This window comes from Rhinoderma darwinii, chromosome 5, assembly GCF_050947455.1.
Source record: "Rhinoderma darwinii isolate aRhiDar2 chromosome 5, aRhiDar2.hap1, whole genome shotgun sequence".
Taxonomy (NCBI): Eukaryota; Metazoa; Chordata; class Amphibia; order Anura; family Rhinodermatidae; genus Rhinoderma; species Rhinoderma darwinii.
Genome location: NC_134691.1, coordinates 39,938,295 through 39,960,814, shown reverse-complemented (window position 1 = coordinate 39,960,814; position 22,520 = coordinate 39,938,295). Strand labels below are relative to the sequence as shown.

Genomic DNA, 22,520 nt, shown 5'->3' with positions numbered 1-22,520 from the left:
GGAACTCAATAATAAACCTTTATGCAATAAGCTCCCCCTAGTGGTGGCTTCAGTCAACCAGAATTGTATCTTTTATCATTGGTAAGGTCTGTATGCCAGTACTGTGGCTGAAAAAGCAGCAAATTTTGACGCACTCCTTATTTGTGCAAAAATGTGCAACCTATTCCATGTTTACGCTGCTCTATTTTTACCACTTCTTTAACAGTCGGCGGGACGTTCAGTCTGGGAGGTGTCGTCTTTACACTGTAATGTAGGAGCTCAGCTAAGGCCCTGTTCACATATGCGTTGGTGGCTCTGTTGGGGGGCCCCCGTCGCAGATCCGGCAAAGATTACCAGAAAGAACCGTCGCTTCCGGTTTTCCCTCTGACGGAGGGGAACAACAGTAACCCACGATGCAGATGTGAACAGGGCCTAAGCTGTTAGCATTGTATCTGTTGACAAACTTGCTGACTGTTTCCAATGAAGACCAGCAGAATTGTAAACGTAGCTCTTGATGATAATACAAGTAATATAATATTTTTACTCAACTTTTTATCTGTAATAATCCAGTGGGCGCAGTTTCCATAACTTTATGGTTTGGACAGTAATGTTATGCTTCAGAACTTTGTGCCAAAATTGCACTTTATTTACCGCAAGCAGTGACCCTGTTCTCTGTAAAATCCGCAAAAAACAAAAATGTTATTGCATTGGTTTTTATAATGTCTGTATACATATTTAGATAACTATATCATATCTGCCCTCCACCTCCCTTTTGGTACATAAATTTAGTTTTGATAACCTTTTTGGTATAAACAATAAAATTAAAATAGTGATTAAAGATGATCCTATCCTTTAAACGTTATCTAGGATTTGAAAATGTCCAAATTTCACTACAAATGTTGTTTTATGTTAAAAATAAAAGATATTTAAATACCTTTTCTCATGTCTTGTTCATTTTTCCGTTCCCTTTATCTCCGGAGCACGCCGTTTGTTTTCCTGCTGTACTTTCCTGTCATGGGTGTGTTGCTAGAGCAGCTTCCTTCACTTCCGTGTAGCATTGCACTGTTGCGTTCCCATCATCTACACCCGCCCACTGCACTCCCATGTAGTTTACTCCTATGGGACATTGCGTTAGAGCTACTGCAGCACAAGCGGAGTAGCTCTGGGAGATAGCCCTCCTTTGTAGGCCGGATCATCGGTGACGTACCGTACATAGGGGCAGTGCTTTCACTGGCTGTAAACCATGTGACTGACGTTCGTGACATCACAGTCACTAGAAAGAGATCACGTGACTGTGCAGGGGATCCGTGAATAGAGGCCCTCAACAAAATGGAAGTGATTGTAATATACATTACACTACAAATGATGATGCCACAAAATATAAAAGTGTCGGAACAACCCTTTAATGGGTCCACTAATAGCTGGGTGTCCCAGTGGCGGATTAAGTAGACCATAGGCTCTGGGCTGTTCCCCAAACTTGGGCCCCCCTTCACCACCACCGCCACCCTGCCGCGCCTTGTGCTAGCATTGAAAAATAGGTGTTACGATTCCCCTTGTGACTTTTTGTGAAATACAAGGATGTCCAATAATAGACGTGTCAGGAGAGGTGACAGATTCTCTATAAATCCAGTGACTTACATGTGATATCTTCTCAGATTCTAGTCATTCTTTTTCTCTTTTCTTCTACATACGGGCCATGCCTCATGACGACATATCCCGGCCACCACACATTTCTGCAGAATTTGACAATTTTCCAACATTTACGCACCTATAAACAAAGAAAAAATTCTAATGGTGTCACACACTATTCCCCTAAATATAATAGTACCATACACCATGCCCTTAAATACAATTGTATCAAACACTGTAAAGCACCACACACACAGTGCACCCCTGTTGAAAGTGCCACTCAGAATGCCCCCTGTAGATAGCGCCACTCATAGTGCCCCCTGTAGATAGTGCCTCTCAGAGCCCCCTGTAGATATTGGTGCCATAGAGCCCCCTGTAAATACTGCCACACAGCCCCCTGTAGATAGTACCACCCCTGTAGATAGCGCCACACATTTCCCTGCTGATAGTGCCACACCCACCCCCTGTACATAGTGCCACACACACCCCTGTAGATAGTGCCACAGTATCTCCCCATAGATAATGCCACAGTACCCCCCTGTAGAACGTGCCCCATAGAGCCCTCTTTAGATAGAGCCCTCTGTAAATAGTGCCACACACCCCCTGTAGATAGTGCCACACCCCGTAGATAGTGCCACACATTTCCCTGCTGATAGTGCCACAAACCCCATAGATAGTGCCACATCCCCCTGTAGATAGTGCTACACCACCCCTCTAGATAGTGCCATACACCCCCCCCCGGTAGATAGTGCCACAGTAACCCCCCTGTAGATAGTGCCACAGTAACCCCCCTGTAGATAGTGCCACAGTACACCCCTGTAGATTGTGCCACACCCCCTGTAGATATAACAACACACATCCCCTGTAGATAGCGGGTCATTCACCTGTCCTCATTCTCCAGCGATGCAGGCCTGGTCTCTTCTGACCATGTCTCATCCAGCAGAGTGACGCAGGTGGTGTGATGACGTCTTCGCGCTGTCTACTTTAGAAAAAAGCGCAGAATGGCGTGAAAGGGAGCTAGTGCTTCCCTTGCCTCACCAGCACTGTCAATTGTATCCACGTCCAAAGGCCACAGATATAATTGAGTCCTATCTAAGGCCTTTCCGGCCCCTGTCACCGGCGCTTTCTGCTCCATACACAAAGCAGTTTTGTCACGTTTTTTGCCACAATTCAAGTAAAATAAACGCAAAAAAAACTGTGATGTGGTTTTATTCTTTGGGCCCTGGCAGCCGCTCCAAACTCACCTATGGGGATCCGCAATTGGGGATCCATGTATGTGTGTATATATATATATATATATATATATATATATATATACTGTAGTATGTTTAAATATAGGAGTCTGGACAGAGGGCTGTCAATGGGAGCTGGAATAACTGTCATATTGGTTGTCACTCTGCTTACCCAGAAACAGATAAAACTAAGAGACGACTGGATAGAAGACAACAATTCAATGACTTAATGTTGACTGGTCATTTTTTAATATGGGGGCATGCACTTCACTTCAGCATGAATGTTACATTTGCAACGCTAACTGACGTCTAGTCTCATATAGTTTCTAAGCACTTTTATCGATTTATCTGCGGGAATTTTAATCAGTTTTCTTCATATCTCTGTTTTCTCCTGTGCAGGAAATTGCACCAGCAGTTTGAAGTATACAAAGAGCAAGTGAAAAAGATGGGTGAAGAAGCTCAGCAGCAGACAGAGCAGAAAGGTGATGCCCCCACTTGCGGAATCTGCCACAAAACAAAATTTGCAGATGGCTGCGGCCATAACTGTTCATATTGCCAAACTAAATTCTGCGCGCGTTGTGGAGGGAGAGTGTCATTGCGCTCAAGCAAGGTAAGCAAATCGAAAATGAGCATATATATATATATATATATATATATATATATATATAAATTCTACATAAAAAGTTGTGTTCTAGCCAGTATTATAGTCTAGAGCTGCATCCTTTTATTTTGCTGGTCGCCACTGGAAACAGTCAGCGAGCTGGTCGTCAGACACATCCCAAACAGACCAAATCCCCATCATGTAGTGGAAAAGTTATATTTTATAAATCAGGTGACTGACCACATTATTACATTATGAAAATCATCACAGCAAGCAAGCAAGCAATGATGGGAGATTTCAGCTCTGAAGCCTACAGAATAGTGAATGCAGCTCTAGATTACAATACAGGCTGTAACTCAGGATCAGTACTGCATTCTATTTACATTGTTACTCAACTTTTTCTCTTGATTTTTCTTTATGTAAAATGTAAAAATGTGTTTAAAGGTGAACAGATGCTTTAAAAGCTTTTTACAGGTAACCTGTAACATGAATATTTGTATATCATGGCTTGCTTGAGTGGAAATCTGGAAGAGGTATTATATCATAGGTTCTAAGGTGTTTCATAAAAAAGTCTGAAAATCCATAAACTTTTCAGCTCCTGTAAAATTTTGCTCTTCATATTATATGTTAAAGTTAATAACTTTAGAAATACATCACTTTACTTGCACTTATTTTAAAGGCTATGCACACCTTTGAAATTATTTAATATATATATATATATATATATATATATATATATATATATGTATGTATATATATATATATATATATATATATAAAACTTTCTAAATACTTTTTATTAAACATTATTTTATCTTTTTGAGATACAGCTGCTTTGTATCCTGTATATAAAACAGCTGTATCTAGCACTGAGACCTGAATTCATCAGTTGAGCGGGACTGACGGGTTCAGTGTCAGCAGGTCGACATGCAGGATCGAGCTCTTACTGATCACATGTAAGTTCATAACTTAGATATAATAGATTACAGGTGGATCCTGAGGGTCAGAGACACACAGGACCCGCTGAAACTGAACCTGTCAATGCTGCTGACCTGACGGATTCAGGTCTCAGCGCTAGATATAGCTGCTCTGTATACAGGCTACAAAGCAGCTGTATCTCAAAAGTAAAAATAGTTTTTAATAAAAAGTAATTAGAAAGTTGCACCAATCACACTGATAGACAGTTTTATTTAAAAAAAATAAAAACATTTAAATGGTGTACATAGCCTAATTTTTCTTCAGTCACATCTAAACTTATTTTCTAATTCTGTTGGTTTAATGATATCAGAATGTTACCAGAGTTCAGTCCATTGTGGGTGCTCCATTGACGCAGTTTAGTATTAGGTTATATAGGGTCAATGTAGCTGTGTACGGCGCATAGACTTTCTATTGTGTCCGTACTCTGCTACATCGGCTTTTCGAGAAAAACTGATAAGAAACTAAGCGGCTCAGCGCTCACTCGAGCACTTCTGCTATTTCGTTCTAGCGATCGGTGGGGGTCTCATTGCTCGGACCCCCACCGATCAAAACTTCTGACGTGTCACTACGTCATGTCAGAAGTTTGTTGAAAGTTTAGTTACCCTTTAAGATATTACTACCCCCTCTGTTCTAGCGTGTCTGTGGGTTAAGATCCCTGGTGGTCTATGATATTTTACAGATTTACTATGAAGGTCAAGGGTGTTTCAGGGGTTAATATCCCTGGTGGTCTATAGTGTATCAGATATTAATATCCATTTTGTTCAAGGGTGTTTCAAGGGTAAAATCCCTGGTGGTCTATAGTATTTCAGAAATTGATATCCTATCTGTTGTATTTGGGGGTTAACATCCATGGTGGTTTATACTGTTTCAGAGATGAATATCCCTGGTGGTTTAAGGTGTTTCAGAGCTATTATCCCTGGTGGTCTATAATGTTTCAGGTATTAAAGGGAGCCTGTCACGTTCAACATACTATCCAATCTGCGGGCAACATGTTATAAAGCCGTAGGAGCTGAGAAGTTTGATACAGTGAAGGAAATAAGTATTTGATCCCTTGCTGATTTTGTAAGTTTGCCCACTGTCAAAGACATGAACAGTCTAGAATTTTTAGGCTAGGTTAATTTTAACAGTGAGAGATAGATTATATATTAAAAAAAAAAGAAAATCATATAGTCAAAATTATATATATTTATTTGCATTGTGCACAGAGAAATAAGTATTTGATCCCTTTGGCAAACTAGACTTAATACTTGGTGGCAAAACCCTTGTTGGCAAGCACAGCAGTCAGACGTTTTTTGTAGTTGATGATGAGGTTTGCACACATGTTAGATGGAATTTTGGCCCACTCCTCTTTGCAGATCATCTGTAAATCATTAAGATTTCGAGGCTGTCGCTTGGCAACTCGGATCTTCAGCTCCCTCCATAAGTTTTCGATGGGATTAAGGTCTGGAGACTGGCTAGGCTGCTCCATGACCTTTAATGTGCTTCTTTTTGAGCCACTCCTTTGTTGCCTTGGCTGTATGTTTCGGGTCATTGTCATGCTGGAAGACCCAGCCACGAGCCATTTTTAATGTCCTGGTGGAGGGAAGGAGGTTGTCACTCAGGATTTGACGGTACATGGCTCCATCCATTCTCCCATTGATGCGGTGAAGTAGTCCTGTGCCCTTAGCAGAGAAACACCCCCAAAACATAATGTTTCCACCTCCATGCTTGACAGTGGGGACGGTGTTCTTTGGGTCATAGGCAGCATTTCTCTTCCTCCAAACACGGCGAGTTGAGTTAATGCCAAAGAGCTCAATTTTAGTCTCATCTGACCACAGCACCTTCTCCCAATCACTCTCAGAATCATCCAGATGTTCATTTGCAAACTTCAGATGGGCCTGTACATGTGCCTTCTTGAGCAGGGGGACCTTGCGGGCACTGCAGGATTTGAATCCATTACGGCGTAATGTGTTACCAATGGTTTTCTTGGTGACTGTGGTCCCAGCTGCCTTGAGATCATTAACAAGTTCCCCCCGTGTAGTTTTCGGCTGAGCTCTCACCTTCCTCAGGATCAAGGATACCCCACGAGGTGAGATTTTGCATGGAGCCCCAGATCAATGTCGATTGACAGTCATTTTGTATGTCTTCCATTTTCTTACTATTGCACCAACAGTTGTCTCCTTCTCACCCAGCGTCTTACTTATGGTTTTGTAGCCCATTCCAGCCTTGTGCAGGTCTATGATCTTGTCCATGACATCCTTAGAAAGCTCTTTGGTCTTGCCCAGGTTGTAGAGGTTAGAGTCAGACTGATTAATTGAGTCTGTGGACAGGAGTCTTTTATACAGGTGACCATGTAAGACCGCTGTCTTTAATGCAGGCACCAAGTTGATTTGGAGCGTGTAACTGGTCTGGAGGAGGCTGAACTCTTAATGGTTGGTAGGGGATCAAATACTTATTTCTCTGTGCACAATGCAAATAAATATATATAATTTTGACAATGTGGTTTTCTTTTTTTTTTTAATATAATCTATCTCTCACTGGTAAAATTAACCTAGCCTAAAAATTCTAGACTGTTCATGTCTTTGACAGTGGGCAAACTTACAAAATCAGCAAGGGATCAAATACTTATTTCCTTCACTGTATATCGTTTTGTGTCAAATGATTTAGTATAACTTGTGCTTTATTAACTTTATGTATTTAAATCTCTGCTCGTCCTGGATTTAGGAGTCCAGTGGGCGGTCCATTTAGTGGCTGCCAGTGAGTAGGACCGCCCACTGGACTTCTAAGTGCAGAATGAGCAGGGATTTAAATACATGAAAAAAAAGAATAAAATGCAAGTTATACTGAATCATTTCCCACAAAACTTTATATCAAACTGCTCAGCTCCCCCTGCTCTATAACATACTGCCAGCAGATCAGACTTCATGTTGAATGTGACAGGTTCAGAGATTAATATCCCTGTCTAGGGTGTTTCGGAGGTTAATAATCCTGGTGCTCTTTAGTGTTTTGGTAAACTTATTGATTTGGTAAAATTGGTAAACTTATTGATTATCGAATATCCGGATGCAAATTTTAGAGTCTCTTCCATTTTGCCTAATGAGAAATGATGAATGAACACAGGGTCACAAAGAAATAACAATAGGCTAAATATGGATATACTAAATATGGATATACGGTACATAATACGTAGTTTGGGATCTAATTCAATTAGCAGCTATATTAAATATCTCCCAAATCACAAGCTTCAACACATGAGTGGTTCCGTATGACGTACACAGCCCTGCTCTTCGCACTTAAGTTGCAGCTCGTCTGGAATCTGTTATGTGAATGTTATCCGGAGCAAATCTCAGCCACTTGTTAACTAATGTCTCACCCTCCTAAATATTATTGGTTATGTGATATTCATACCTCGTAACAAGAACGGAAACATCGTGAAATACATTGCTGATACACACTGCTAAAAATATCTTCAAGGATTTACTGTATTACAGGACTAAGAGTATAAATTGGGGATTATTAACACATTCAAAAATCTCTGATGAGGATAGACACATTATAAATTTCAGGATTGTAGGAAACGGAAGACACAATTCCGGCAGGTCAGGAAGGTATGAAGTCCTGAGTCCTGACACATATCAGCCAAGTGTTATCATTCCTCCTCTCTCTCGGTACAGCCGTCAATCTCGGGAGATCTGCTGACCATCGGCACACAACATATTTGCAAAAGAATCCGCGGCAGAAATCCGTGTGTAAACCCTTAGGGAATGTTCACACGTCAGCCTCCGTTACGGCTGAAATTACGGAGCTGTTTTCAGGAGAAAACAGCTCCGGAATTTCAGACGTAATGGCATGTACAGGCGCTTTTCGCTGCGTCAATTACGGCCGTAATTTGGAGCTGTTCTTCATTGGATTCAATGAAAAACGGCTCCAATTATGTCCCAAGAAGTGTCCTGCACTTCTTTGCCGAGGCTGTAATTTTACGAGTCGTCTTTTGACAGTGACACATAAAATGACAGGTCGTCGGCACAGTACGTCGGCAAACCCATTGAAAGCAATGGGCAGATGTTTGCAGACGTATTGAAGCCGTGTTTTCAGGCGTAATTCGAGGCGTAAAGCACCTCCATTATGCCTGAAAATAGGTCGTGTGAACCGAGCCTTAGACTGGGTTCACACACACTATTTACGGACGTAATTCAGGCGTTTTAACCTCGAATTACGTCCGAAAATACGGCTCCAATGCGCCGGCAAACATCTGCCCATTCATTTGAATGGGTTTTACGATATTCTGTGCCGACGGTCATTTTTTTTACGCGCCGCTGTCAAAAGACGGCGCGTAAAAAAGGCGCCCGCGTCAAAGAAGTGCCTGTCACTTCTTGGGACGTAATTGGAGCCGTTTTCCATTGGCTCCATAGAAAAACAGCTCCAATTACGTCCGTAATGGACGCTGCGAAAAACGCCTGCAACATGCCATTACGTCTGAAATTCCGGAGCTGTTTTCTCCTGAAAACAGCTCCGTAATTTCAGCCGTAATGGACGCTGCCGTGTGAACATACCCTTAGGCTGGGTTCACACGACCTATTTTCAGACGTATTGGAGGCGTTTTACGCCTTGAAATACGTCTGAAAACAAGCCTCCAATACGGCGGCAAACATCTGTCCATTCATTTCAATGGGTTTGCCGATGTACTGTGTCAACGACCTGTAATTTTACGCGTCGCTGTCAAAAGATGGCGCGTAAAATAACAGCCTCGTCAAAGAAGTGCAGGACACTTCTTGGGACGTAATTTGAGCCGTTTTTCATTGACTTCAATGAAGAACAGCTCCAAATTACGCCCGTAATGGACGCCTCGCAAAACGCGAGTACGAGCAATTATGTCTGAAATGCAGGAGCTGTTTTCTCCTGAAAACAGCTCCGTAATTTCAGCCGTAATTGTCGATATCGTGTGCACATACCCTTAGGCTTCTGCTTGGGATATGCATTTTTATCTGCTTCGGATTTTCCTTATTCAATGAGACTATTCCGCGTGTGGCTATCCAATGTGGTTTCCACGCAAAATCTGCATCACGGAGTGACATGTCACTTTTTTGGCTGTGTGCACATGGCTGATTTTTCTATAGCGGATTTGCAAGAGTATCCGCTGCAGAAATACGAGGTTGACTCACGGATTTCTGCTACAGATTTGCAGTTTTATCTGTAGCGGCTTATCTGTGTGTGGCTAGCCGACACGAAATCCTCTTCACGAAGTGTTGGCTGTGAGAGCACAAAAAATGTGTCCGTCGGAAATAGTTTTTGCGGATTTGTAAGCGGATCTGCGGCAGTAATCTGTGGTTAACCCTCAGATTTCTGCTCAGGATTTGCAGTTTCATCTGCAGCAGAACTGCATGCGGATTAGCCCCATTCAACAGGGCTAATCCGCGTGTGGCTACCTGACGCAGTTCCATGCAGAAACCTTGCCAAGAAGTGTTATGTGACTTCTATGGCATATGTGCACATGATATATTTTTAAGTTGGAAAAATACATTGTGGATTGACAAGAGAATCCGCTGCAGAAATCCGAGGGTCAGCCTTGGATTTCTGCTGCAGATTCTCATGCCAATCTGCAGATTTACAGCTACAACTGACAAGGGTCCGCGCACGGATTAGCCCCATTCAGTGGCTTTGAGGGCGTATTCGATGCGGATTTCAGTGAGGAAATACCATGATGTGAACATGGGGTTAGATTTCTTACACACATAGTCGCCGCGGGTCCATGCTACGGAGTTCCCACGGTTCTGTACTGCCATATAGTACCTCTATATAACACCCTATAACAGAACATCCAATTGGTGGTTCCATACAACTTGGAACTAGTTTGAGCCATCATACGACTTTGTGCACGAGGGAATAACTTTGCCGTATTGTTATAACGCTGCTTTGTTATCTTTGTCACTACATGATGCTGCCTAACCAGTAATGTCCTATATTGTATTACACATATACTATAAATATATATGTTGTATATAACCTTGTGTTACATATAGAACATTATTCGGACACTTTAACCCTGTCTTACCTGTGTGGCACCTTGTATCTCTGGAATAACTGTCTTCCCTCTTCTCTCTTTTCTTCCACTTCTCTCATTCTTTCCTGGATATTGCTGCAGGAGGATAAAGTGGTTAGAATAATTTCTTACCTTATTTTTCATGTTTTAGTTACCGCTAACAGTTTTAATACAATGTCACATTGGATTGATTTTATGTTGATGCATGCTTCACACCAGTGCATGACATTTTCCATTATTTCTATGTATTTGCAGAATACAAATGTTTGACCTCTTTGGAGAGTTATAGATGACTATTATTCCCCCAAATGGCAAATATTCTAAAAGAACATTTCCCCCTTAAAAAAACCGAATCAGATACTAAGGACATGTTTAGACGTGGTGGGCAATTTCAGATTTTCCGCAGGTTTCAGTCTTCGCAAATCCACAGCATGCTCTTCTTTCATTGCAGATTTTTTTCGATACATATAGATGGGGATTTGAAAACCCTATCTACTTGTATTGTACTGTAAATTGCTGACAATTTGCAATGCACAATCCGCCCCGCAAATCCGTAGCAAATCCGCCACATCTGAACATGCCTCACAATCAATATGGCTGCCATGACATGGGGTTGTCACTCAGCTTTCAAAGACTCTTGATTCTTTTTTTTATATAAAACGAGAAAAAATATATATAATGTATATATATCTAATTAAATAATGGTTGCATAAAATACAAGTTCTTATATATTTATAGATTCAGATTTTTTTCTGATTTTAGGGGGTCTTGCTTTGTTTAGGATTCATCTACATAACTTGTGCTGATATTGGGTCCTTCGGCCAGTGCCCCAGTACATAGAGTTCCTCTGAATGTGTGAAATCTCATGATTCAGTGATTTTGGGCAGATTAATTTTGCTGTGTTTTTGGGGGTTCCAGTCCTGTAGTACCGTGAATAATAATAATTGGCCATAGGATCAATTCCTCTCCTACTCCTCTTTAAATATTAGATAAATATTTTGTTAAAAGGGAGTCTGTCAGCAGTTTTGACCCCCCTCAAACCGATAACATTGCTACGTTGGTGACAGGGAAACCATGTTACCGATCATCCTGCTAGCATAACAGAGAAAATCAAGTTTTATGCTGAGTAGTCAGTTGTCTGCTGGGCGTTCATCAACCAGGGAAGTGTCCTGGGCTCCCAAGTGCAACACCCTCCCCAACCCCTTCCCTCTGCTCTTGATTGACATCTCTAGCAGTCTCCAGCATCATACGACGTCCTATCCGATACGTCAATCAAGAGCAGAGGGAAGGGGTTAGGGAGGGTTTAGAGTCGAGCGCCCAGGACACTTCCCTGCTGATGATTGACCAGTGGACACTTGACTTCACATTAGCATATGGCGCGTTAGTCATTAAATATTGATTTTCTCATGCGAGCAATATGATCGGCAACATGGGGATTTTTAAGCTTGTTTCCCCGTCACCAATGTGGCGATGTTAACAGTTTGCATACCTCCCAACTTTCAAGTATCGCAAAGAGGGACAACCGATGCGGGGCAGCAATTTTTTTCGTTTTAAGCCACACCTCTAACCCCGCCCAATCCCCACCCATACACACCCAGTTCAGCCCACATAGTATCATTCTCCCATAGTGCCTCCCCACAGTATAATGCCCCCATAGAAGCCCACACAGTATAATGTCAAATAGCTGATTCCACACAGTATAATGCCCCCCATAGATGCCCCATACAGTATAATGCCCCCACAGCTGCGCCATACAGCATAATGCCCCCATAGCTGCCGCCATACAGTATAATGCCCACACAAATGCCTTCATACAGCATAAGGCCCCATAGTGCCACAATGCCTCTGTAGATAGTGCCACAGTGTCCATTGTTGATAGTGCCCACATAGATGGTGCCAGTGCCCACATAGTGCCACAGTGCTCACTGTAGATAGTGCCACAGTGCCCACATAGTGCCAGTGCCCACATATAAAGTGCCAGTGCCCACATAGTGCCACAGTGCCCATTTAGATAATGCCACACCCCCTTGAAGATAGCACCACCCGCCTGCAGATAGCGCTTACCCCCCTGTAGATAGCTCCATTGGGGCTTCCTCTATGGGCAAAACCCCGGACAGAGCGTCATCCACGCTGTGGCCGGGGATTCCGCTCCAGGAGGAGCCCGACGTCACTGTCCATATATGGATAGTGATGCCAGGGGCTTCTCCAAGTTGCGGAATCCCTGGCCAGAGCATGAGCAATGCTCTGGCCGGGGATTCCGCTCCTGGATGAGCCACTGACTTTACTGTCCATATATGGACAGTGACGTCAAGGACTTGTCCAAGACAGGAGTCCCTGGCCAGAGAGCTTGCACTGCTCTGGGCCGGGACTCCATTATTGAATGCTGACCCAGGGAGCTGACGGTTCCCTGCTGCAGCATTGGGTTCAACCGTATCTGCGTCCTGAGGATACAATCGGCCGCGCGGGACACCACCTGGAATCCAGGACAGTCCCACTGAATCCGGGACGGTTGGGAGGTATGAGTTTGAGGGGTCAACCCTTCTTATAGACTCTCTCTAAAGAAATATAGTATGGAGATAGGATACTGTATGCCAAATTTTTATGAGCTAATGCGCCTAGACATTTGCTGCTGGTAACGAATTCTGTAGATTGTTTTGTATGAAAGTTTTTATTGTTTGGCTACTAAAAAGTGTGGCGTGGTCAGACCTTGGCAGATGTCAGCACCAGGCAAACCTAGACAGATGCAAGATCCCACTGAGCTTTGCAGGCCCATGACGCTATGGATAAATCATCTCTATGCTGGTGAAGCCAAGTATGGGGTAGACAGGGGGTAAAAGGTCCATTTACTAGGCAACCTGAAGTACTAGGGGATTGGGGCTACAGGCAGAGATTGATAGATAGATAGATAGATAGATAGATATGAGATAGATATGAGATAGATAGATATGAGATAGATAGATATGAGATAGATAGATATGAGATAGATAGATATGAGATAGATAGATATGAGATAGATAGATATGAGATAGATAGATAGATAGATAGATAGATAGATAGATAGATAGATAGATAGATAGATAGATAGATAGATAGATAGATCATTTTGTCAATTATTGATAAGTTGATTTAAAAATTATGCTTGGATATTCATGTATGTATTATATATAAAATATATGTGATCGATTCTTGGGCTGTACTCTCTGACTTCTTTATGATTTATGGTCTGTTCGGTTATAATTATTACATAAGATCCTTACATTTCCCTTGTATCTGCTGATAATTGATTGTGGAGATAACCGTGAAGAGTTGATAAATTAGGGAATTGGTAATAATATTCACCTGGGGACACAATGAAATAATAATGTCCCTTAGGAACTTCTCAATTATTTTTTCATTACTGTATATACCTGGTCGAAAATATAATCAGTCTTACCGCCACAGAGGGAATATCCAAAAGTTTGTTTGAGCATGTATGAGAAAGTGGCTACAGGCTAAGTATTCACGGACAGCGGTGGATTACGGCTCTGTATACAACCTCCGAGTTGAGCCGTAATACACTCATATTAATGCACCTATAACCATCTATAGGGGCCATAGTCTATCTCTATATGCAAACAGAAACTGTGGGAGGGATCCTCCAGCTCACCTTGAATGCAGGTTTTCTGCGCTCTGCGCCTGGATCTCCGTGACGGCTCACGGTGTTGAAGACAGGAAAAACGAAAAAATAGAGGATTTCTAAGTATTACACTCGGGACCGATCTTGTTTTAATTACTTAAAATAAAATTGGAACAAATGTTCTATTTTAACTGATTGCGCTGGATCCTCTATTTTTTCGTTTTTCCTATCTCTATATGTCTCTGATTTCATCTGGAATTTACAGAAAAAAATTGTGGCATAAATACATTGATAAATCTATGTATATTTCTGTTTCTTACCATTGTCGAGATCTCTGCTTGCTGCCATTGAACAAAAAATATCCCAAGGCTAAAAATTCTACCTGAGCATGTCCATCTGGCACTCTGATTGTGCCCAACCCTTGTGTGAAGTTGCGTGGCACTCCGTTTGGTGTAAATTCGACGCCGATTAATAGTAAATGAACAATATAGGAAATACTGACACAGAGGCCCACATTTACCAATGCCGTCTAATAGTTAGACGGAGCAGAACAATGGAAACACCAACGCAGGTGTGAACAGGCCCTAAATACCACGGCGTTCACCATGACCAGGGGACTGTAGAGTACGTTCACGCTCCTTAAAGGATGATGTCACTATTAATACTATCCTCCTAGTGGCCATATCACTTACCCAACCCTTTCCCTATAAGAAAAACACGGACACCATGGGTTGGATAAATTTGACCACAGCAGCCATTTTATTAACAAACAAACATAGTGAAAAACAACACTTTACATATAAGAACAACAATGGAAGGGGAGTCCTTGGAGCTACAAAAGTCTGTCAACACCTAAACAGCCCACCTGCATCGTATTTTACTCCCAGCCGTCTCCCTACAGGCTCAGGGGTACCGTCATACCTGCAGTTGGCTGACCTAGACTGCAACCACTCCCGGGACACCACCCAGCAGGAGCCCAAATTGACCAGACCACTAAACAATAATAAATTCGCGAGGGACCATACCCCTGATGAATCCCCACCACACCACTTTACCACCAACTCCAAGGACACACAATCCGCCACGGTACTGCTGCGACACTGCAACAACCGCTCCTCAGGATCACCTTGTACCTGTGAAAAAAGCAGAAAACAGCGAGCAACAAAGCAAAATCGCATACTTGTCAAGACACATAAGGAACAAGAAAATTAGGGAGGGAGGGCGGGACAAGTTCAAATGCTGTCTGTTCCCGTAATGGCGACACGCTGCCCTAGCCCACCCTTAAATATCCTCTCGCCGCGCCCTATTAACCTCCGCCCCCACTGACTCCTGACCACCCCTCCTAACTACCTTATCTCTTTCCCTACCTACATCCCTGGTCATGGTGGCCTACCCCTATGGCCTTTTGCCCGGTCCGGCCTGTACTATAAGCCTGGGCCTTGACAAAGCGTGACTACTTGTGAAACGGCAGAAGGCTGTGCTTTTATCTGCATCTGAATTTTGGTGAGGGCCGCAGGATTTGTTTCTTTGGAACTATGTTGTTGAATTTATTTCTGTTCCCATTATGCAGCGTCATTTCACTATAAAAGGCGGATAATGACTTCAGGAGATTGGTATGGGATGTGTCGTGCCACAGCTACAGGGCTGTGCCAGTCTTCTATCTGTCTGTTTTGTTTATTGAAATGCTATTCCACTTTTCCTTTGCACTAGTTTTGATAAATTCCCCCCACTGTGTTATGTCTAGTGCAGGGACTGAGGGGGCGGTGACTGACACAGTAATTAAAAAACAAACAAAAGATAAACCCTGTGTCAGACACCGCCCCTTAGACCATGCACCAGGCATAACACAGTACTGTATATCAGTTTTGCTGGGAGGGTTCCTTTAACCTGGCACTTTAACACTGTGGACATATCAGAGTTTTACTGCATAACTCCCAAGCGTCCCATTTTTCCAAGAATTTTGTTGTGAAACGGACCTCAAAAGGGATGCTGCCTATGGACTTTCTGTTCTTACAGAGGACCTGTCATTTCTCCTGACATGTATCTTTTAACAATTACTTGTTTTTTTCCACTAAATAACAATTCTAGAGCTTCTTTTCATAGAACTCTACATTTTTCTGTTTCTCTGTTATTCCTCTTAGAAATGTATTAATTGACAACTGGGCTTTACCCTTCCCCTTGTCAAAGGGTTGTGATCCTGCACAGTCTAGCACTGTCAGCGCTAATTGGACAGTGTCACCCTGTTTAGGGACACACCCTGAGCCGGTAACACCCAGTTGCCAATTTATTCATACATTTCTAGGAGGAATAACAGAGGAACGGCACAACATAGCGTTCTATGAAAAGATGTTCCAGAATTGTTATTACATGGGGAATACAATTATTTACTAATACAGTCATGTCAGGAGAGGTGACAGGTGACTCTCTACAAATGTTCCCCGATTTGGGAATTCAATTTCGGAGGAGGTATGTACCGTATATGTTTTAGGCTTGGTGTTGCCCTGCACTTGGATCTGTATAAGGCTATATGCCTTTTACTGATCAGAAATAATTTCTATTCAGGGCATCTCTCACCTTGTCAGTTTTTTAATCTGGGTTAATAACAATCTGTCAATCCTACTTATACGTAGTAAGAAAAGCCGCGCACTCCGACTATTCGAGATTTATATGCACAGATTGTAAAGGGAAATCATTGATTGGAGGCTCTGATGCCGAATACATTGCTGTAATGATGGATTTGACTTAGGTGATTAATAAAGCATTTAAGATAGATGAGTTTTCATGGAAAGAAAAATTGTCCTTCTATTATAGTGTACGTTCCGCTGCCGGTATTCTCTGGTGATCCGGTCTCGGGATGGTAGGAGAGCTTCTCTCTCAGCACGTCTTGGCAGTGCAGACAACACACTCTGCTCAGCTCAGGGAGTAATTGATGTAAATGAACTTACCTATTGAAAAAGGCAAAAAGTGAAATGGTTTTCAGCTTTAATCATTTATCTATTTAAAGTTGTATAGATCTAATTAGAAATCAATATGGTAGTTAGTGAAAAGGCCCTATTGATTTTTCACATTTTTTTTTTGTTCAAAGGGAAGATGCAGAGCGTTGTTAAAAATTGCATACAATGCATCCTAATAAATCATTCTGGAATTTAATTAATTAATGTCCTACATGGTTGTCTTATCAGTGTGGATTCCCTATTGGGCTTTTTACGTATGTAGCAAATGTCCCTGTCGAAAAACATGTAAGGGTATAATCCTCAGTGGAGGTCCCTGCAGTCAGATCCCCACAATCACAATTTACATGGACAACCCCTTTCCATACATCATATTGGGGCATTCCCGCTAGGGACCCCTTTCTATGAGCCAGAACAGAGACCCTCTAATGGCCTTAGTGTGACCATGTATTACATGATCTCCCATTTATTTGAATGGGTGCTCTGCAATACTACATTTGTCCTGCAGAGGTGTGGTGCAAGTTTTCCAGCTTTGGAAAAAACTTGAATTTGCAATACTGGGTAGTCTGGGGTTTATTCTATATGTGGCCACCCAGTGGTTGTGATGTGGATTGCGAGCTGGCGAAGGGGTTGGCTAGCATGTCGCGATAATGTATTTAATTTGTATCATGAGAAAACTAAATTTGTGGTAAGGTAAGTACACATTTGTGTGGTATCTCAAACATCAGAACTCTACTCTGTACTGATGAGGAGAAATAACTCAGAAACTGTGCTATCTATAGATGGTGTCGCTGGTATAACCGATAACTCAAGTCATGTTTCAAGGCCCTATCAGGCCGGGTTCACACGTAGCGTAAATACTGCAGATTTTCCGCAATAAAATTGCGGAAAATCCGCACCGTATCACAGTAGCAGCAAAGTGGATGAGATTTGAACAAATGTCATACACCCACTGTGTAAAAAGCCAGCCGAAAAAACTTTCATAAATTGACTTGCGGTGCGGTTTTTCAATTTCTGTTGCGGAATCGCTGATTCTCTGTTGCGGGTTTTACCTTCCTATTGAATTCAATGGGAGGTAAAACCCGCAACAAATAGCAGATATTGAGATTTATGTATTTTTTTAAAAAAAGTCTATATTTACCCAGATCGCTATGCTTCGGCGTCCGGCCCGGCCACCAGAGATGACGTCTTATCCTATGTGATTGCTGCAGCCAATCACAGGCTGCTTCGGTCACATGGGCTGCAGCATCAGTCCGGAAGCTGGACTGCAGGACAACAGAGGGACGCTTTGCCGTGACTACGGCCAGGGTAAGTTTGCACATTTTTGGGGGTTTTTAGTGCTGCTTTCCGCAGCGGAAATTTTGCCAGAACAACTACTGCTGTGGTTTTTCGGACGTAATGTGCTGCGGGTTCCAGGTCGTATCCGACTGGTGTGAACCCTGGCCTAAAGGGTTGAATATTTACTTACAGGGTAGTCCCCTATAGGTGGCACTAAAGAGACCGTTTTCTGCCTTCTGGAGGAGAGCTATTTTGCATACTTTTCCCAGGAAGCATTGCCCTAAAACTGGATCTCCACAAGGAGAATCAGTACATTCCGAGAGATATTCTGCAGCAAAAGGGATAGAAGCAACCCTGATAGTGTGCTGTATGCTACAATATCCGCACCCCCTTAACAGTATAACTGTATTTAACTGAAATCTAAATTGATTTAATTCTTACATTTTCTAACGCACCGACGTACCGGGTCGGGTCCTCCAGAGACAAAGACTCCTTGTTGCTGCTCTCTCCTTTGGCTAATAAATAAGGAACCTAAAAGCACCCATCCCCTCCTGTTATCTCAGAATTCCTTAGCATGAGTGGTGAGCCACTGCAAAGAGCAATCCAGCTCTGGCAGACTTAGTGAGACCATGTATTAGTTACCCTTTTCTTTGCATGGGTGCCATGTAATACGCATTTTGCTTTGCAGAAGAAATGCGTCCCCCACAGTTTCCTCCGGTGATCACCACTGTTAGCTGAGGGTTACAACAGCCATATTCAGGATCACTGTGTTTATAAAAGAGATTGTCCAAATGCTGAGTCTGTCCCACAAATTTCAAGGGCTACAAAATTGACAACCACTTTGGCTGCCATCAGAATTATCTGAACCCCTTATGGGCAAATGGTCAGGGCCCCTGAACGTCTTATTATTTATCAACCTCCATCCAACCTCCTACCTTATTGCATGCATTTGGTGGGCACCTGAGGAAAGCTGTTCTACATCTTCTCAAGCACAGTGACCCACTAGTTTATGCACACGACCGTAAAAACTCCCGTTATTACGGGTCGTAATTACGACCCGTAATAACGGGCTCATAGACTTCTATTGGCCACGGGTACCTTCCCGTTTTCTTACGGGAAGGTACCCGTGCCGTTGAAAAAGATATAACATGTCCTATTTCAGGCCGTAATAACGGCACGGACAGCCCATAGAAGTCTAACTGATCGGCAGTAACTCTTTCAGCACCCTGGACAGTGAATTCCGATCAGAATATAGAGCAACCTGTTAAAAAAATAAACAAAAGACGTTCATACTTACCGAGAACTTCCTGCTTCCTCCAGTCCGGTCTCCCGGCCGTTGCCTTGGTGACGCGTCCCTCTCGACATCCGGCCCGACATCCCTGGATGACGTTTCAGCCCATGTGACCGCTGTAGCCAATCACAGGTCAATCACAGGCTGCAGCGGTCACATGGACTGCCGCGTCATCCAGGGATGTCGGGCTGGATGTGAAGAGAGGGACGCGTCACCAAGACAACGGCCGGGTAAGTATGAATTTCTTTAACTTTTATTACAGAAAGGGCTGCCCCTTCTCTCTATCCTGCACTGATAGAGAGAAGGGTCTGCCAATTAGTGCAGTGCTATTTTGCAGCCAAAAACGTGCCCGTAAATACGGGTGGAATACGGGTGACACCGGACCCATATTTACGGGCACGGGTCCGTAAATACTGGTGCAAAACGGGCCGAATACGTGTGACACCGGACCCGTATTTACGCCAGTATTTACGGGTGGGAAAAAATACGGTCGTATGCATGAGGCCTTTAGACTATTAAAAAAAAAAGTACAGAAAAATATTTTTGAATTCGTCCCTAATGATGTTCTAAATAATGGATGACAATTGTATAAATATTTGAGATTCTTATTGACCATTCCAACTTTTGCATTGACACCGCCATGATGAATGTCTTCACGTGCCCGGCTATACGTTGCCTATTGTTACAGTCGTAGGAAGCTTTTTTTTTTTTTTCCTGTCCTACAATGGCAGTGAAATGTATTGATCTTGTTAATTAATGTGATGTTAAATAATGGTTCATGCACTGGTACTTCTTGGCAAATCCCCTGTTCCGGTCACAGGTGTGTAACAGCACTGTTAAGGTTCTTTGAGTACATTTAGGCATTATGGCACAGCGGGGGGATGATATGAATATTTTATCAGCTAGATTCAACTTCAGTTGCTGGAAACCAGTGCCGGCATATATAAATAATGAAGACATTGCGGGCGAAGTAGAGAAAGCACTAATGGGTTTTCTTTCTTGTGGGCAACTGCTTCATCACAAGTGAGAAAGTGCTAGGGAGCCGGCGACTACCAGAGATGTGTCTTTAAGAAGCACATGTTGGATTTCCTGTGTTCTTCTAGTTTGTGGAAAAGACTAAATTGACCTTTGAATTTTCTTTTATACTTTTTAAACTTTTTCTAGGGAAGTTTTTTGTTTTGCTTTTTATTTTTTTTTACTCCTCGGATTTCGCAAGTCGGTCACATTTAGTGCAAGACTGTTACAGGATAACTTTTTGAACTTGAAAAATGGAGGGGGGTGTAAGAAAATCCTGGATTTCAGGTATATTCATTATTATTAGTTGTAGTAGTACATTGCCTGTTTATATGAGTATTTATATTATGTGCTGTATTAGTAGTATCATTAGATGCAGGTTTAAGCCTACAAACAGTTTGATTAAAAAGAGACATGGAAAGACATTTTGACAGCAAAGTCTCTGTATTATACAAGTGTGTATATGGAAAAGAAAATATGGTTTTATATATTTTTATATATATATATATATATATATATATATATATATATGTGTGTGTGTGTATATATATACATATATATATATATGTGTGTGTGTGTGTGTATATATATATATATATATATGTGTGTGTGTGTGTGTATATATATATGTGTGTGTGTGTGTGTGTATATATATATATATATATATATGTGTGTGTGTATATATATATATATGTATGTGTGTGTGTGTGTGTGTGTGTGTGTGTATATATATATATGTGTATGTTTATATATATATATATATATATATATATATATATATACACATATTAGACAAATGGATCGATTGATAGTTCAATAAATCGACAGACTAACAGATAGGAAAAATATATATAAATAATATATAGATAGCTAGATCGAACGAACGAACGAACGATCGATCAATAGTTCAATCGATTGATTGATCTACAGATATAAATGTATATAAGTGAGTATAAAGTTTGTAACTTTATTGAATACAATATTTTAATTCAGTCTTCCTTGGTCACTGAAGACACGTAAGGGTTTTATGTTTTATTAACTCTTTGAATTGAGCAGAATTAACTGAATTATGTTGTAAATGACAAGACTTTACAAGTTGTTTTTTTTCACCTATCTTTCTGCAATGCTAGCAATGATTGGTTACGTGGGTAAAGCCTCTGCTTTTTCCTATTACCAATGTGATGTATTAAAAAAGTTTGAATTAAAAGAGCCCTGGTTCTAGCTGTAGTATTACTATTTTTTGTGTTAGCTTTTCCATACCAAAAGGTAATAATCTTGACATATATACCTTTATACTGTTATGTATACCATTGATTTTGCAGAATGAAATAACTCCACAGTTGTAGTTGTCCCGTATCTAAATTGCCCAATGGTACCAACTTGGTAGCCCATACAGAGTGAGAGGCCTTGTTTAATAGGCTCTTTAGCCTACATATAGTTTATATGTATTTATAAAAATATTATATAATGCCAAATTATCTGCTGCAATTACCATTACTGATATGTATAATCATAGCATTTAATCAGCGAATACACAAGAAAATACATGTTTAGCAATGTACAAACAGATTTTACAACAGCGGGAATATCATTTCCATTATTGCAAATATCTAGGTGTGTATGGCCCTTTAACAACCAGGATCGGGGATTGATGTTCAGATCAGGGACATATTGACCCGTGTGTATAGCCAGCTTACATGAGCCCTTCTACCAGTGTCCGTCTTGCTTGGCTGAATTGAGAGGTTTATTATAGTTGGGATAACGGGGCTTTTTAACATCAGCACTTAAGGCCAGCGATACTTTAGCCTACACTGAAGACCTACCATGTCTAGATTTAGGTTAATGATAAGCGGTGACTTTCACTTAGCTTTGTACAGAATGTCACTAGTCCTACTTAACACTGTGTGGTCCTCCTGCAAACTGTATACTCCG

The 22,520-nt window shown here is 41.8% G+C and overlaps 1 protein-coding gene across 37 annotated transcripts in view; it reads left to right on the top strand.

Moving 5' to 3' along the window:
• RIMS2 (regulating synaptic membrane exocytosis 2) overlaps positions 1 to 22,520 on the top strand; it is a 583,792-nt gene that overhangs the window by 113,665 nt on the left and 447,607 nt on the right. For 30 of the 37 annotated variants that reach the window (XM_075825887.1, XM_075825888.1, XM_075825841.1 and 27 more), the window contains 2 exons: positions 3,240 to 3,450; positions 10,541 to 10,552. In XM_075825887.1, coding sequence (XP_075682002.1) covers positions 3,240 to 3,450; positions 10,541 to 10,552 — 223 coding nt within the window. The remainder of the gene's footprint in view (positions 1 to 3,239; positions 3,451 to 10,540; positions 10,553 to 22,520) is intronic. The other 7 variants (XM_075825842.1, XM_075825868.1, XM_075825874.1 and 4 more) reach the window with 1 other exon arrangement.